The 16,566-nt window shown below is 42.0% G+C and overlaps 1 protein-coding gene across 5 annotated transcripts in view; it reads right to left on the bottom strand.

Moving 5' to 3' along the window:
* The window catches only part of CELSR1 (cadherin EGF LAG seven-pass G-type receptor 1), a 169,203-nt gene that overhangs the window by 96,717 nt on the left and 55,920 nt on the right, over window positions 1–16,566 (bottom strand). For all 5 annotated transcript variants that reach the window (XM_017811530.1, XM_017811528.1, XM_017811527.1 and 2 more), the window contains exon 2: window positions 4,877–5,515. In XM_017811530.1, the coding sequence (XP_017667019.1) occupies window positions 4,877–5,515 (639 nt within the window). The remainder of the gene's footprint in view (window positions 1–4,876; window positions 5,516–16,566) is intronic.

The raw sequence follows: 16,566 nt of genomic DNA, 5'->3' as shown, positions 1-16,566 counted from the left end.
AGAATTAGACCTTGCCTAGGTTTCATCTCTTTATTATAAAAAAGCATCTGGAATCCAGTAGCATAACTTTGAAGGCCTAGACTAAAGGACACTGTTAAGGCAGCAGTGATACAAAACATTTCAGAACCTTCACTGTGTTGCCTTAACATTTGAATGAGATATCACTCATGACCCATGAAGCTGTCACATGCCATGGACAATGTCCTTACATTCATGGGAATGTTTGTGAATGACAAAACTTCTTATTTGGTGTTTTGTATTAAAGACAAACTTGGTCACAGCAGCTTGAAAGTGCTGGCAAAGCCCCACAACCCTGTACGGATAACTTTTGTTCAGCCTTGCTGTCACAAAACCATGGCCTTTCATAAGCTAAACAAGGAGTTAAAGATACAGTAAGGTACCTGTAGGAATCAAATTTAGATCTGCTGTACAGGATTTGGCTGTTACACACCTGTGATCCCACTGCTTCAGAGGAGTTGCAGAAGTGCAATTGAGAATGGAATTTCAGACTTTCTTGCCCAAGATAAAATACTCATTATGACTACCCTGGCTGCCAGACTTCTCTACTTGAAAGCCGAAATTCCCTCAAATAAATCTCTCTGGCCTGAAAAATGAGAATCTGGTATCAGACCGAGCTGGGAAATCACTATCTGAAGAATGGATATAAGTAAAGATAACACAGAAGCATATCTTCACATGTACTGCTGTGCTGTATGTTTGCAAGAGCCAAACACTGAGCATTTACTAAGCAATATTAATAGGAACTTCTGGCACGATGCTATGAAACCAGCTATAATTACCTTCTCATGACACAAAGTCAGAATTCACAGAAGCCACATTAGATGTCATGATTCCTCATGTCAATATGGTATCACAGATACAAATTAGGAGGAAAAAAAGTATAACACATAAAAGATCTCTAATTGCTGTATTTGATTACTAGAAGATTTACAACCACTTAAGATTTCTTCCCTCTCTGAAGTGAAATCCAAGGAGAGGTGCAGAGGATATGGGAAATTCTCCGATGATCTTTTTCCCCCTACAAACTACTCCTTGCTAGGGGTTATGTAGCAAAGGAGGCAGAGACAATGTGATATGAGAACAGAGGAGAACTGTGGGAACATTAAATCTCTTCCTTATTTCAGGGGTTGTTGGCTTTTTTTTCGGTTTTGTTTTTTGTTGTTTTTTTTTTTTTTTTTTGCATTAGAGTGCTTTTATTCTGTGTCAATTAAATTTTACTCTTTGGGAACATGTCCATAGAGGAGAGTAGTCTTGGTGTCTGCTGAGCAAAAGGACTGAGGGCATAGTGATGCAGGAGGACCAAGCAATGGAAGGAGGCACCCAGGTCAGGGCAGGAATTGTGGGGATTCATACCCAAGAAGGTGGTGACTTATGGCCACAGTGGTCACATAGGCACCAGGATGGGGCTGGAAGTACACCTCATTCAGGAACTGCTGTGGCATCCATGCCTCCAAAACTGGTGTGGATGACATGATGCATTTACTCTTCATGGGGTTGCCCTCTGGGCAGTACAGACAATTCCACCTCTGTCCAAGCCTTCACCTATAGCTCACCTCAGCTGCTTCTGCAGCACTCAAAGGTACATGAAATAAAGCTAGAAAAAATACATAGGCTTTACACAGTTCATTATATTTGTTTGGTTAACTTAAATTACATCCTTTAACCCTTTAGCTATGCGCACAGCTCTCTGCCACCAATGGCATGACTGTTAGTGTGTACAATGTTTACTTCTCTACACTTTTTTTTATATAAAGAAAAGAAGTTCAAGGGGTTGCTAGTCTGAAAAAATACGATTAAAAATATATGTACTTCTTCACTCACCTCCTTATATCACAGGAAGTGAAGTTAATTCCAAATCACCCTAACCTAGCCAGTAATCAGGTTTCAGAAATACCTTGTAGAAGCTCAGTTTACCTCTGTGCCCGTAACAGAAGACTCCTGAAGACAGAGAAACTTTCATCATGTATAAATGACTAACAATTACATCAAAACAAATGGAGTGCTTCAAAGCAGGGTGGAAAAATGGGGGGAAATTCCACTCTATTAAGACAGGACAAAATTATCTTCTAGAGGAAATAAATGCTATATTTTTAGCAGGTCACCAGTCAGATAGATTCAGTACAGGGTTATGATTGTGTAGTGATTTCTCATTGAATTACAGCCTATCTCCCCAGATAGATGACAGATCTTAGTATTTTCTTATAATTATTTTTCTACATAGGCTCTTAATTGGGAAATGGAAACGTGAGAGCTCCCAGAGAAGGACACATGTCATTCATTATTACCATTCATATTTCATCTTTTACAATTAATTCAAAGATTTGTAAGTATTTGTAAGTATTTTATACTGAGATGTTACTGCACTGAGTTAGTACCATGATAACATTTCAGTAATACCAGAAGGTTCCAACCTTCAGACTTAGTAACTTTCTGCTCATTCCAATTTATGATCACTGCATTTCATGAACCAATATACACTGCTGCTATTGAAGCCAACCTGTGCTATTTACATATCAAATAGACATAAAATCTGGATTGCTGTAAACAATATATTTACATACAAGCTGAAAACACAGTATTATCATTAATAAACTGGACTTGAAAATGGATATGAACATATTTAAAGAAAGGATTAAAATCATAGGCAAAAAAATAATTCTTAAAAGAGACTGGGACAAAATTCAATAATGCATCTTCATAAAATATTTCTAGTAGTTGACTACTTGTTGATAACATTTTCAGTCTTGTTCTGTAAAGTGGATGAAAATCAACCAAAATGGCCACCATACGTGGGTAAACGTGTCAGGTTTGACAGGCAAAACATTGTCATGCAACATGGAACCTAAAGGCACTAATGTAACATAAACCAGTCATAGAGCAGATACGAAATTTCTACTGCATTCATTCAGCAATAAAACAGAAATATTCAATAATGTTTGTATCAATTTATGGGAAAAGGTTCCAGAGCCCTCTTGATCATAGCTGGGTGTGTTTTTCCCTGCCCAACCTGAATGTGATCAAACTGTCCTTCCAAAGAAGAAGGTGTTTCACTGAAGTGCAGTTAACTCTGAAACCTAAAGACAGGAAAGGTATAAACTCGCTCCTTAACTTCTGATCACTTTTAATATCCTGGCAGCAGGATAGTTAATTTTTAACTCAACAACTATGCACTGAAAATACAGTTACAGATCAAATCTTTCTTTGTATATGAATATTATGGTGCTTCTCTTATAAATATGTACTGTGTCTGTTCTGACTACAGCATTAAGTATTAAACATGTTCATCAATTATTAATACAAGCTTATTCTCTTTCATTTTGAAAGTATATTTAGCCTTTTTTCTGAAGATTTCTAGCAAGAGACTTTCAAAATGTGGTGGAATGCACGTCATTCCAAAACCTCGGACATGGATGAATTAACTCCATTTATATGCATATCTTTGTTTAATGAAACTTCCTACTTCTAAGCATTCCTATTTACAGCATAATATTATGTAAACATTTTTAATGAAATCAACTGATCATAAAATCTGTTTTGTGATGCCCGATATTGTATGTATTGTGTATTAATGGATAATGGACTTTATGATGTATTTGACTGTGGAAGTCATTCATGAGCAGCCTGGCAGGAAAATTACTCCTCAACAAACACCAAATATCCCAATAATCTCACAGCTCTACTCAGGGTTTCTCCCACTGGACAAAAAATTTGTCTGCATCTTCTTAGGAAGGTCCTGCTGCCCTAAGCTATGCACATATTTCAGGGAGTATCTCCTGTCCCCCTTCCTGGGGAAAGCCCAGTTCCCTTTCTGCTATGTCTCTTCTCCCACAGTCACAATTTTGATTACAGTCCTGAGAAAAAAGCCACAGAAAGTGAAGGAAAACCCTTCCACCTGGAGGGCTGGATCCACATCATCTAGATTTTTTTTTTCCATCGAGACTTAAATAATTTATGGTTTCAATTTTTTATAACTTCAGCAGTGAGACGCAGTGTTGGGAACCAGCCCCCCTCTGCTTCACCCCTTGTTTGCAGGGGTCACAGCAGACATTGCTGAGCTGTCAGCGTAAATTACAGCCGGCAGCACGTCAGTGCAGAATGCTTAAATGCACGTGTAATTTACATAAATAACCCCACTGACTTTACTGAAGCAGCAGAAAACATTCAGCTAATATTCTTTCGTAATTTCTCAGGAGTATCTGAGAAGCAGCACTTTGATCTTTATTAGCTGTCAAGTCCACGATGAGGCAAAGTACATTCCTCAGCAGGCTGCTGGAGACAGGCCTGGAAGCACCTCCGTCCTTCTGGAGTTTTATCTGGACATTTACAAACCAGACCTGACTTGCAGTATTTCCCCTAAGTGTGTATTATTGCAGCTTTTGGGGAACAAGATCAATCCTAATGCTCTGTGCTGGCTGATGACCAAGGGTTGAGGACCTCCTACAGAGGCTGTGCACCCCAACTATATCCTGGTATGTGGGGACTGCAGAGGGGCCTTGAAGGCATGCAAGACCAGGAGCCAGGGGATGTGTCCCATCTTTTTCCTTGCAGACAGAAGAAATAAATTTTCATAACACATTTTGAGCAGAAATTCAAAAAGTACAAATCACTTCAGCAGCTGGCAGTCCCTCTGCGTGACCTGGAGCAAGGCACAGTTCCTACCACCATGCACACACAGAGATATGGGACGTACCCTAAGTGATGTGTGACACTCACAAGCCTTCTCCTGACTAGAAGGCAATGCCAGGAGTTTTTCTCCCTTTGACTAAGAATGTCAGCAATTTCAGCTTGACACAGAGCTGGCCTGGATGATGGTCTAACATATAAATCATGGGTCAAAGATAAGATAAACACATACCAGTGTAGTCCTCATAGCATTCACAAGTGTAGCCCCCTTCTCGGCTTCGACAAAGCCCATTGCTCCCGCAAGGGTTGGAGTAGCAGAGGTCAATTTCCGTCTCACAGTAGTCCCCCGTGAAGCCCGGGGGGCATCGGCACCGCAGCCCGTTGATGGGGTGGATGGGGCGGAACAGGACAGTGTTGGAGCTGATGAACGGAGCTGAGCTGTCAAACTTCAGGACAGAGACACACTTCATGTAATTCTCACAGGGCTCGCGCAGGCAGATGTTGTCGTCGAAGGGCAGCACCCTCTGCGTGGAAATCATGGTCAGCAGGGTCCTGTTGAGGTAGATCTGCTCCTGCAGGTCCTCGGAGGGGAAGAACTTGTTTCGAATGCCACCAGGGAGCAAGGCTGAGAAAGTCACATTTAGGATATTGGAGCTGACGTCCGTGTCATTTTGGATATTGAAAACAAAGATGCCATCCTTGGCAGTGGAGAGCACAGTTGCCACCCCCTCCACAAACAGGGACAGGAGTGGAGAAAGGAACCTCTCCTGGGACATGTTCTCCAGCCGCACCGTGATGCTGTTGGTGAGCATGTCATCTGTGATGATGGTGACACGCAGAGTGCAGACCGCTGTGACACTGTGGACACCATCTGAAGGGAAGAAGGAAAGATAACAGTGATGTCAGAGAGCAGGCTTCAACCTATGGACAAGGAGGCTCCCACGATCTCCTGAAAATAAAACAGACCTGCAAGGCAGTTCAGGGAACTAGGATGGGAGAGGGAAATGTATCTGCCTTCTGCAGTGATTACCAATGTCTTTACTCAGGAAAACAAAATTAAACCTCTTAAGGATTGCAACTCAGAGGATCCAAGACATCTTGAAGAGGCCATAACATCTGGAGAAGATCCCAGGCAAACAAGTAGCAAGGACTAGTGAGGAAACAGTCTGAGAGCCCCATGTGGCCAAGGGGAAGCCAAGAGGAAGGGGCCTTTCATGATAGTGACTGCTAGTCTACAACTGGCGCTGGGAAGCTGTCACTTTTTACAGCACAATACCAAAATTATCTTCTCCAGGTGTGGTCTCAGGCTTAAGGAGCCAGAACTATGCACAGAGAATTGTGATCAGAGCTTCAGATACAAGTCATCTAAGGAAACAAGTCGTCACATTTGAACACCAGAACTTCTTCATTCTTCACACCTAGTTTCTTCAAAATATTTTATGACTATCAGGAAAAAAGAATTAAATAAAATATGCCCGCAGTGAAAAGCAGGCATTTAAAAACTCTTCCATTGCTTTAAAGCATTTCTGATATTGCTGTGGCTGTTCTGCAATAAAACCCCTAATTATATAAATATAGCACTAATACATACACTGGACTGAGAGATGCTGCTGTAAAATCTTAGTACACCCTGAGGCTTACAGTAGTGCTGTAATGTATAAAGTCTAGAGCATTCTATCATTACAGAACATAATTGTGACACAGTGAGTGCTAGAATTAACTTGAATTAAGTTCAATTTGAGCATGGAATGGGAAGTTGCATCATCACTGAAATCAAACCACTTAGTTTAAATCTGTCTCCTTACTAACATTAAGGACTCATTAAAATACAGATCGCATTACAGAAAATTGGTTAGTATTAGAGCAGCGTCTAGAAATCCCAGGAGAGATCTAGACTGGCTTCTCATAGGAAATGTTCCTTCTGGAAGACCTCACTGTGTAAATAAACAACCAGAAATGAGGATGAGTTCAACTCATGAGAGAGATAAATAGGTTTGAGTGGCCAGTATCAGTCCCACAGTGGGGTTAAGAACCAAATCTAGTTCCCCTAGGTCCCAGCTCAGTGCCATAGTCTTATCCCAAAGTATCCCTGAAAAAATCATTACATAAGTAACCTCCTATTACATTTATTTCAATTCAACTACAAGATACATGCAGAAATGGATTTTTAATCGCATCAATGTAAAGTTGCAGCAGGAATTGCATTTGAATCAATCTAAAGCCATCATGAGATCAAAAATGTAATAGCATGGACTGCTAAAGGTCATTTTGCTAAGGTTTCTTATTTCGAAGTGTGAGTTTATGACCCATTATCATCATGCAGAAACAGAACAGAAAAATAAGAATGGTTTCTTTCGTATTCACTGTCACCACTTCACCTCAAGAGATGTTTTGTTTTAAAAAGAAATGTATTGTTGGAAGATTTTTCCTCCAGAATTACAGTAGCAATATTGTAAATTACATTAACCAAACAGCTTTTGACTCCCTCCTCCTGATCAGGTTGTCTGTAAAAGCTCAGCTTTTACAATTGACTTTTTTCCACAATGAGGCAGCTTTTAGGCAAATAGAAAAATCTTTTCTCTTGTGTGCTACTTTAACTACTGCCTGGCTAAAGCCAGTCAGGAGAGGTCATTGTTTGGGGTGATCCATCTGACTTCTCCCAGGTAACAAGTGAGAAGATGAGGAAATGGCCTCAGGCTGAGCCAGGGGAGGCTTAAACTGGGGATTAGTAAAAATTTCTTCACCATAAGGGTGGTCCAGCATTGGAACAGGCTGCCCAGGGAAGTAGTAGAGTCACCTTCATATTTAAAATATGTGCAGACGTGGCCCTTAGGGACATGATTTAGCGGTGGACTTGGCAGTGCTGGGATAACGGTTGGACTTGATGACCTTAACAGTCTTTTCCAAAGTAAACAATTTTATGATTCTATGTTCCCCTCACAGAAGCTCATGCACCAGCTTTCAGTTTCTCCCAACTTTGCAGAAATCTTTATCTTCTCTTCTTCAGACTCATTTTAGAAATGTGTAGTCTCAGCCTCCATCAAGACCCAAAGCAACCTCTAAAAATGATCCGTAGCCACAATCCTCATTGCAACCTCCTCCTGCACGGTATGTGGATTTTTGGCCAACAGACAACACAGGACACCAGTATTTTCAAAAATGACATCCTCAGACTAGTTTCCCCACCTCTGTCAGTTGCACAGCTCATTCCCCCAAAGGCCAGAAGCAGAACAAACTATTTAATTTTTTTTTTCATTAAGCAATTGACATTTGCCTGTCTGTCCCATAGGGTGCCTGAACTATTTTGCTATTTTTTGCACAATACACCACAGAAGTTCTCTCATACCAGCAAGAATTCTGGACAATGGGTCCTTTTTTAAAGCAAACACTATGATCTATAGTCCATGGTATGTATAGTAAGAAGACAAAATACGATCCACTGTTGGACAACGCACTAGAGTCTACAAACTGTCATAATCAATATCAACTGTCACAATATGCGAGAGCTTCCCAGCATTCACAACAGCTATTCTGACACAGTTAATAAATCACTGGAAAAAGCCTGGTGTCAGATACCACACAACCTCCTTGTTCCACAGGCAGGACAAAAGAAAACTGGGCACAGACGTATAGCTGCAAAATGAAGTTGTGTTTTAAAAGCCAGTTCGGCTTTGTGCAGCCCTGTTGCAGAGCATTAAAATAAAAAGAGAGTAAAAAGGAGCTGAGCATGTGTACTATAGGCAACAAAAGAACAGCGCAGCTATACAGCCGGCTGGACAAGCGCCTCTTTCACATCACCAGCAAGGCTGAGAGCAGCATCACGGCATCTGATCATCTATTCATTCAGAAACTCAAGGAAAGTTGAAACAATCTGTGGTTTTATGGGACCAACTTAGTATCTATTCTACTTTCAACAGACAACATTCGCTTTGAGGGCTGGAACAAGTGCAATTAAGAAAGTGGAATTTTTTGTCTTTACTGGGAATTGAATTAAGCCTTAAGTACCCAATAATGTATGTGTTTGGAAATTTACAAGTGAAATATTCCATGAATGTTTAAAATGTTTACTGCCGGAAAAGTCAGAAAAATAACACTAAGAAGTACTATTCTATGGAGTGGTACTACTTCATGGCCTCCACTGTCTGAGATGCCTACCATATGCAGCTACCCAATATACATGCACAACCAATCTGTTGTTCTGCTAAAAAGGCTCTAACAATCTGAGTTTTCAGAGGTCTTATGATACAGCTTTAAAAAGGCCCTACCATTGTTTTGGCAGGTACAAGATGGTTTCAGTTAGGGGTGTGAAACACCCTTCAAGCATGCTACTCAAGAGAAACTCTGGCTACACTTTACTCTTTGGAGCAGACCTTCACACAGATGAATGCACATATACACAAGGCTTGGCTGTCACCAGTTCTCACAGACATCATCTGCTGGGCTTCAGCAAACTGGCTGGATGCAAGAATCTTCCTGAAGGAGTTCTTAACACTCAGATCATATTGGCAGATGGGATGTGCAGGCATCTTGCTAAGAGTGACTTGAGCAGACAGCCTTGATCTTAGCAGCCCAAGCCACCTGAGAAAAGGGAAACACAGGACAGAACAAGGAGAAAGACAGGATTCAACCAGTCCTTTTTACGGGCTTGGCTCCTAAGCCCTTGTACCATCAGCTTTTGTCAATTTGTCCTTGAGTTTTTCTTCCATTAGACGGGGATAACGGCACTCACATGTACACTGTGAAGTAGTGGGTGCAGACAATGAAATGCTAAGACACTAGGGTAATGAAGGCAACATAATGTCTTAAAGAAATCATAAAAGGTTCTTTTAAAAGCTGTTGCAGCCAGGTTTATGAAAAACAAGGTGGAAAGATGAAAATAAGACTCTTAAAGTCTCACAGACCAGTAAACAAACAAAGACTATTCTGGACAGCCAGGTGACTACACAAAAAATGTTTTAATCACAAATGTGGTCCCTGCACCCTGAATTTTTATCCTGGCAATATTATTTTATGTATACTTTCCACAAAAGGAATCTCCAGAAGGTGGAAATCAAAACAGACTGTTGTCTTTTATGTTACTGTCATTGCTGAATACAATCCTTAAAAAGAGAATTACTCATCTTCATCCTCCATCAAACTGATGAAAAGATTTAGTAGCAAACATGTACCCTGATGCATTACAAAGAAAAGAGAAGACAGCAAGGCTGACAAAAGCTTGAATCTCTATAAAATACATAAATAACTACAGAATTGACTAAATAAGCATTGTTTCATTATTACCTTTACTTTACAACAAACCTTATCAAATCTGAGACTTTAATCTCAGCTTTCTATCTTCTGGCAGTCCATAAACCAAAGAATTTTATTATCTAGAAATGTAAACACAGCAAAGTTTAACTGAAATGCATATTTGGCAAGGGCAGCACCTGACCAAAAAAGGTTCTTTTGGGGTTTTTTTTAGGCTTGCAGAAATAAAATAATTATTACTTTTTTAGCTTATTACTTACTAAGGTCTTAAGGCTAATTTTGAAAGCTACATATTTTATATAAATACTTTATCATCAGAGCTTTCTTTCACAGATATAGCAACCCAAACCCATTCTAATTATGTTTGATAACACATCTGGAAATAACAGATGCCAGTGTTTATGACAGCCATCCAAACTCCTTAGCTAACAAAACATAGAATAAGGACACTCCATAGGTTCAAACAACCTCTTGCTCTTCCCAGCTCGTAAGAAGAAGCCATGGGCATGGGTAGCAGTCATTGCTTGGTAACGTGGCTTGGAATGATCAAACCTCCATCCCCCATTTGCTTCCAGCCATGTCTTTAGATATGGAAGTTAATACACACCTAATCCAGCACTAAGCCTGGAATTACTGAGGAAGATGCCATGCTTTTAGTGTCCTCTCCACTGCTTGGGCGTCATTAGCACATTAGTAGCACCAAGCCACAGAAATGGATTTTGCAGATCTGGCACCCAACCCACACTTCCTGCTGAGCAAATAGCAGTAAAAAATCAGCAGATATCAATAAAAGTGAGACACACAGTCCTGCCTTAAGATTTAGTTTGCCTAAGAAAGTCTGCAAGCATTGGAGGGCTGAGTCCCCCTCCTTGCACTGCGCTCCCACCAGCATGGAGACAATTTAAAAATGCACAAACTCAGTGTGTTAATATTATCCCTTCCAAACCATTGCTGTAGGTACTACAAAGCTTCACTTCTATCAGTAGAAATAAGAAGTCTATGAGCATCCATAAGAAAAAGTCCTTACAATATCTTCTATGTTATGGAAAAGTTCAGGAGCTTATAGTGCACAGAAAATAACCTGAAAGAAAATTAACTGCACAGAAAATGGCAAGTGGAAAACCAAGTAAGACTGCTTGCCAAAACAGCAAGAAAACATTACCAGAATGGAAAAGGAAAATAGGCATAATTTACAAATACCCCACCTCAAGGGGTAGTGAGCAGCCCCACTAGAGAAGCTGCTAGAAGAAGGACAGAAACTGTGTATGTGACCTCAGTTTGAGTGTGAACTCAAGGCACCTTGGAAAAAAGAAACAGGGGCTGGTTTTGGCTTTAGCTTTACAAAAGACCAGAGGGATGGCCAGTAGCAAATGTGTTCTCCACATCCCTAAGTAATCTCTGTTTTGAGGCAGGAATAGATCAAAGTGCAAATGTCTCTTTTGCTTGAGAAAAGTGACTTTAAATATCGCAAAACCAGAAAAGTAACATCCATGAGAAATACTCTCCATCTCTTCCCTTTGTAAAAAAGTAAACTTATTTGTATAACATCCTGTCTCTTCTTAGATAGGCACTAGTGAATTCTGTCAAAGTCTCCCTTTCCTTGGGATCAAAAACACCGCTGATGAGCAGTTCTGTATGTCAAGGTGGATGAAACAATATGGAGATGATTCCCTTTGGCCACATGAAACTTATGTTACTGATCTCGTCCCTTTGTTTCAGGCTGCCAGTCAGCTCCCCACATTTAGGAGCGCTGACTGCCAACACAAGTTGTGGGCTTTGGAAACAATATATAAAAATAATTATCTATCACAGTGCTAAAGGTTCACACTGGAACCACTGCTCTGAAGAATGTTGAACCCCAGGTCTGCTCCAAAGCCCATTATGCCAACAGGAAGATTCCCATTGACTTCAGTGGGCTTCACTCCCTGCCAAAATTGGGCCTAAAGCCCAATTTTCTGAGTCATTGCCAGCACACTCGCACAGAGCTTCACTCCTGACCCCGCAGCCCCAAACAACAACAGTCTGCCAAGGAAATGGCTCGAGGCTGAAAAAATAAAGACAGCAAGAGCAGAAAGCAAAAGATGAGGGATGAGCAGGGCAAGCATGTGGATACCAGACACATGTCACATGGACTGCACCTCCTGTGTTGCAAGGGTTTTCCTAAAATCAGGTATCTGAATCTGTACCTTGATGTCAAACCCTTGCTCTCAATTTCCAGGAAGGATGAGCAGCTGAAGCCCCCATTCTGCAGATGCTCAGTTTTGAAAACACTGGCCAACATTGCCCAGTATCCTTTGGAGAAGAGAGGGTTTGGAATGGTCACAGGAAGAGGGAAGAGAAAGACATGTTACCTGGTGTTATGGGGGTATTTTAGATCACAGGGTGAGGTAAAACAGGAGGCAGCTGAGCCACATGGTGTTTGCAAGTACCTTGGCATACTCAGCCCTGATTGAGCTACAAGGAAGGGGAATGTCCTGGGTGAGATATGTCTTTTTGGGAAAAGAAGGTATCTGGGATTAACTAAACCAAGGCTGGAGGATTGATGGAGGACAAGCAGTAGTCTACACTGGCAGAATGAATGCCAATGTATGACTGGGCCAGCAACTAGCTCTCTTTAAAGCAGCATTAACCACACTGCCTCCAGCACCCTCCTGCTGCCACTGCAGCAGTTCAGAGCATCTCAGGGTCTGCCCCAGCCCAGCCAGAACACAGGGTATGTACCTAGGTCGTGGTTTGTGCTCTATTGCTGTACAGCCCCTGGCAAGCATTAGCCACATCCTCACTTGTGAATTGATGTCAGGGTCGGTGCAAGCAACGGATCCCAACAAGTCTGTCCAGACACTTCCAGGCAAAAACACCTATCCTGCTCACAAGCTGCAGACACTCTTAAACATTTCAAGTCAAACTTTAATGTACTTATTTTTTGCAAGATGAGTCATCTGTTCAACCTGACAGAGATGGATATCTGGGACACCTGGGGAAAGCGGGCAGTGGGACTTGGGGCTTGCAGCTCATGGCAGCTCTCACCCCACAGTCCCCTTGCCAGCAACCACAGCAGTACCAGCTAAATCAGACAGCTAAAAAAACCCCAAACTGCAGGAGGAGAAATTGTCCATAAGGCAACTGTAAATTCCCAACGTGCATAAGAGAAAAAACAAACCAATTTTGGCATCATTATCTTTAATGTTGCCTGTGCTGTTCAGGATTATTTACTTTGTACACAACACTGAAAAGAAAAAAAAGCATATTTCAGTCTGCAGCTTGAACAGGGGATTAAGAACAAATTGATGCCAACTGGATTGCTCAACATTGTACAAGATTGCTTTTCTGAAACCAGCACCTGCAAGCTGAGAAATTTGAAATGTTAATTGGGTTGATAACACTAGTCTGGGGGAACATTTCCGGAAGGTGGGAGGTAACACAAGTTGGATCTGCTGGCAGGAATAAACAGACTTGAATTCTAACTGCAGTGAGGCAGAAGATACACTTAACTTCCTTGAACACCCTCCCACAGCATCACTTCTTGCTCTTCAGGTACCTGATGCTCATGGGCTATAACTGCTGTGGGGGATGAGATGTGGGCAGGGGAAGCTGACAGGGATGCAGCAGCAACCAGGCGAGCAAGGAAACAAGTCACGCTAACAAACAAGTTGTTAGCGTGAGCACGCTAACAACCAGCTCCTTACAGCCTATTTAACTGCCGAGATTTTCCTTCTAGCTAAAATGCAAAGTGATTTTCCTTCTGGGCTCTGCACACTTCCCTGTACCTCAGCTGTTTTGCCTTGTTAGCAAGGACCGGCCAGACTCCCCCACCTGGCCCACCTGGACAGCGAGGCTGAGCCAGCCCTGGGATGGCGGCTGTGTTTGACTCCCTGCTGCCATCTCCAGCAGCGCACCCTGCCCGGCTCCTGGCCACACCAGCCCTTGGTGGGGTGCACAGCCCAGGAGCCCATCCCACCATCCCACTGCTGCTCCATGGCCAGCATGCCAGCTGCGATGCAGGTTCCAAACTCCAGCTGAAGATGAGGATTTCCATTTAATGCTAATGTCCATGGAAACTGTGCATCTTACAGCACTCATCGGACCTGTTCAGATGAAAAACCCCACTCCAGATCACTACACCAGATAGAGCCACAGACTGACTTGCTGGGGGCTCTGCCACCTCCCATAAAGCTTGATCTTGTTTCATATATAATCAAAACTATTGCCTAATTACTGCAATAATTTTCAAGCTTCTCTGAACTTTAGAGGGAGAGGGGTTTAATATAATCGACATTTTAATTCTAATTAAATGCATAGCTAAATGTCCTTAGCTAAAAGATACTTTCCCAGCAGAAGGCTCTCCTTGCAGCCACATCTCGCAGTGCACCGCGGCGATGGCTGCAGTGGCTTGGAAGGGGCAGGCAGAGCTGCCAACCAGCATTGAGAGGCACAAAGCCCAGGCACGAGGAGCCCAGCCACCCACTCACCTACAGCCAAAGGGCTACTCATGGGCATCTCTACCTCCCCAGCTGTAACCAGTGGTATACAGGATTTGAAAGAGGTTTCTTAAAGATCTGGGAAAGCACCAGACAAACTGAACTGCAGTCACAGGATGCTCCAGCATTAATCCTGAAGTAAATGGCGTGTAAGACATACAGAATAAGATAAGAGCAGTGTGTTTACCCTCAGACACACTTTTGCGTCACTTACCCACTTCAAAAGGGAGAGCCCCTGTGTGGGGTGCCTGGCTGTGCTGCCAGGGGGACAACCAATGGGGTCACCATAAAAGCCTCCGTTCTCCTCATAGCTACACATCCCCTGCAAACATTTTTACTCACTGGGTCTGATTAAAGCGAGAACTTCCCCAGGCAAGCCAGAGCTCTACTCAAATCTCTCTCTCTTTGCAGTTTTGAAGTGGGAATGGATGAAAGCTATTTTGGGGATGGCAAGGGTGGGGTAGCAACAACTGGGGTGAGGGCCTGGCAGTTTCAAAACTGGGAGCAGTGATAAGGAAATAGCTTCTCTGCCTCAGTGTTTGCACCCATACTGCATATTAGTAACCTCAAAGGTATCTTTTCAAAGCAGCATCAGCAAAATGAAATCCACCAGGTTTATTATTCTTAATGTCTTCATATTCCCATGTTCCTTTTGCCTGGAGATATGCTCTGCTCCTTGCTGTGACCCACGGTGAAATCACAGGGACACTTCCTGCTGGATGGAGTTCAGGTTTGCTATCTTGAGTGGAAAACAAAAGAGGGAACAATGAAAGACAGACAACGGTCATGTTTTTCTGATGTCATTTCTGTTTACAGACAAGCTTTCAAAATAGTTAATTATCAGCTGAAAGTTACCACCAGATAAATTCAGCTGCGGTGCTCATGCTCTGCCGAAGCCCAGCTTGGGAAATAAGAGGGTTCTTAGGCATATGTGTACCTTTTTTTCTTTGTTTTCTGTGGTTTCTGTCATCGTAAGACCATTTGCAAATTAATGCAAGGTGAAAACAGAGGGCTATCCCTCCAGGACAGGACAAGCAGTAATGGCTATGTGTCAGCTTCCACATGCACCAGGCACAGGAAAAGTTGGTTCAGCTACTTTTTCTGCCCCAGGAGACTCAAACAGGCTCCACCATGAGGGACCCACACAAGCAAGGTAACACTCTCATGCTGCTTCAGTTCTCATCAAATTTTTTGATGGAAACAGCGACAGGGGCACAGATGTCCCACTTGCAGCACATGTCTGAAAGGAAAGGTTTCAGAGCCTTTTTAACTCTCTCTTTTCCTCTCTCAAACTCAATTAATGTTTAAGCATTTTTAATAAGAAGTAGATAAAATTCAAGAGAAGTGATGGGGAGCATTACAGTCTATCTGCTGGAATCTGACAAAAAATACACCCATCCCCCACAGCCTGAGGAATTTAGAGTTACAACTAGCTTGACTCCATTAGAAATCCCCAGAATGAAAATATTATCTTCAACAAAATATAATGTTTTCCTTCATTTTTGGTTTAAAAGGGAATAGGTTTTCTTTTTCCTTACTAGATTTTTCAGCTGACCAGTTTTTAGCTGGTCTTTTCTGTTAACTGAGGTCTGTTGACTTCAGCAGAGTAAGAAGCAAATAAGCAAATCAGAAACTTGAGGAAATAAATATAAGCAAATAAGAAATGGAAATGAAAAAAAAATTTGCTTGCATCATGTGATTAAGGAAGTAAGAACAGAAGACAAAACAAACAGGTAAAACCATCCTTACCAAACTTTTGTAGTTTGGGGAAAGACTCATCAGGCACTGGGAATATTTATAGGAAAAATGCTATGTACCTTGTCCAGACTCTCTGTTGATAGGCAACCTACACAATCTTTTAAAAACGCAATGCAAAAACAAAACCCTCCTTTGATTAGCTCACCATCTACGCGTCGCTGGCCACTGGCAATGAGATCATGGTGGTTTTGGCCGCATGGTCAACTGAGATTATTCTTGGATCCCTGCCGTTAAAACTAGTGTGCTGGACACGAATCAAAAAAGACAAAGCACTTGTTTCCTGTTTCTATAGTCCTTAACCTGCAGTGGGTATTTTCTCTCCAAAACTTTCCCAAAGACAAAAGCAGCCCCGCAGACAAAATCAGGAGAATGCAAGAGCTTGACTCCTATCGCCGCACGTCATCTCGGGAAGCTGGTGGAGAGAAAGGGCAGGTCAAGT

This window comes from Lepidothrix coronata, unplaced genomic scaffold (assembly GCF_001604755.1).
Source record: "Lepidothrix coronata isolate B3197 unplaced genomic scaffold, Lepidothrix_coronata-1.0 Scaffold32, whole genome shotgun sequence".
In the NCBI taxonomy this organism is placed as follows: domain Eukaryota; kingdom Metazoa; phylum Chordata; class Aves; order Passeriformes; family Pipridae; genus Lepidothrix; species Lepidothrix coronata.
This window is presented reverse-complemented; position numbering and strand designations above follow the sequence as displayed.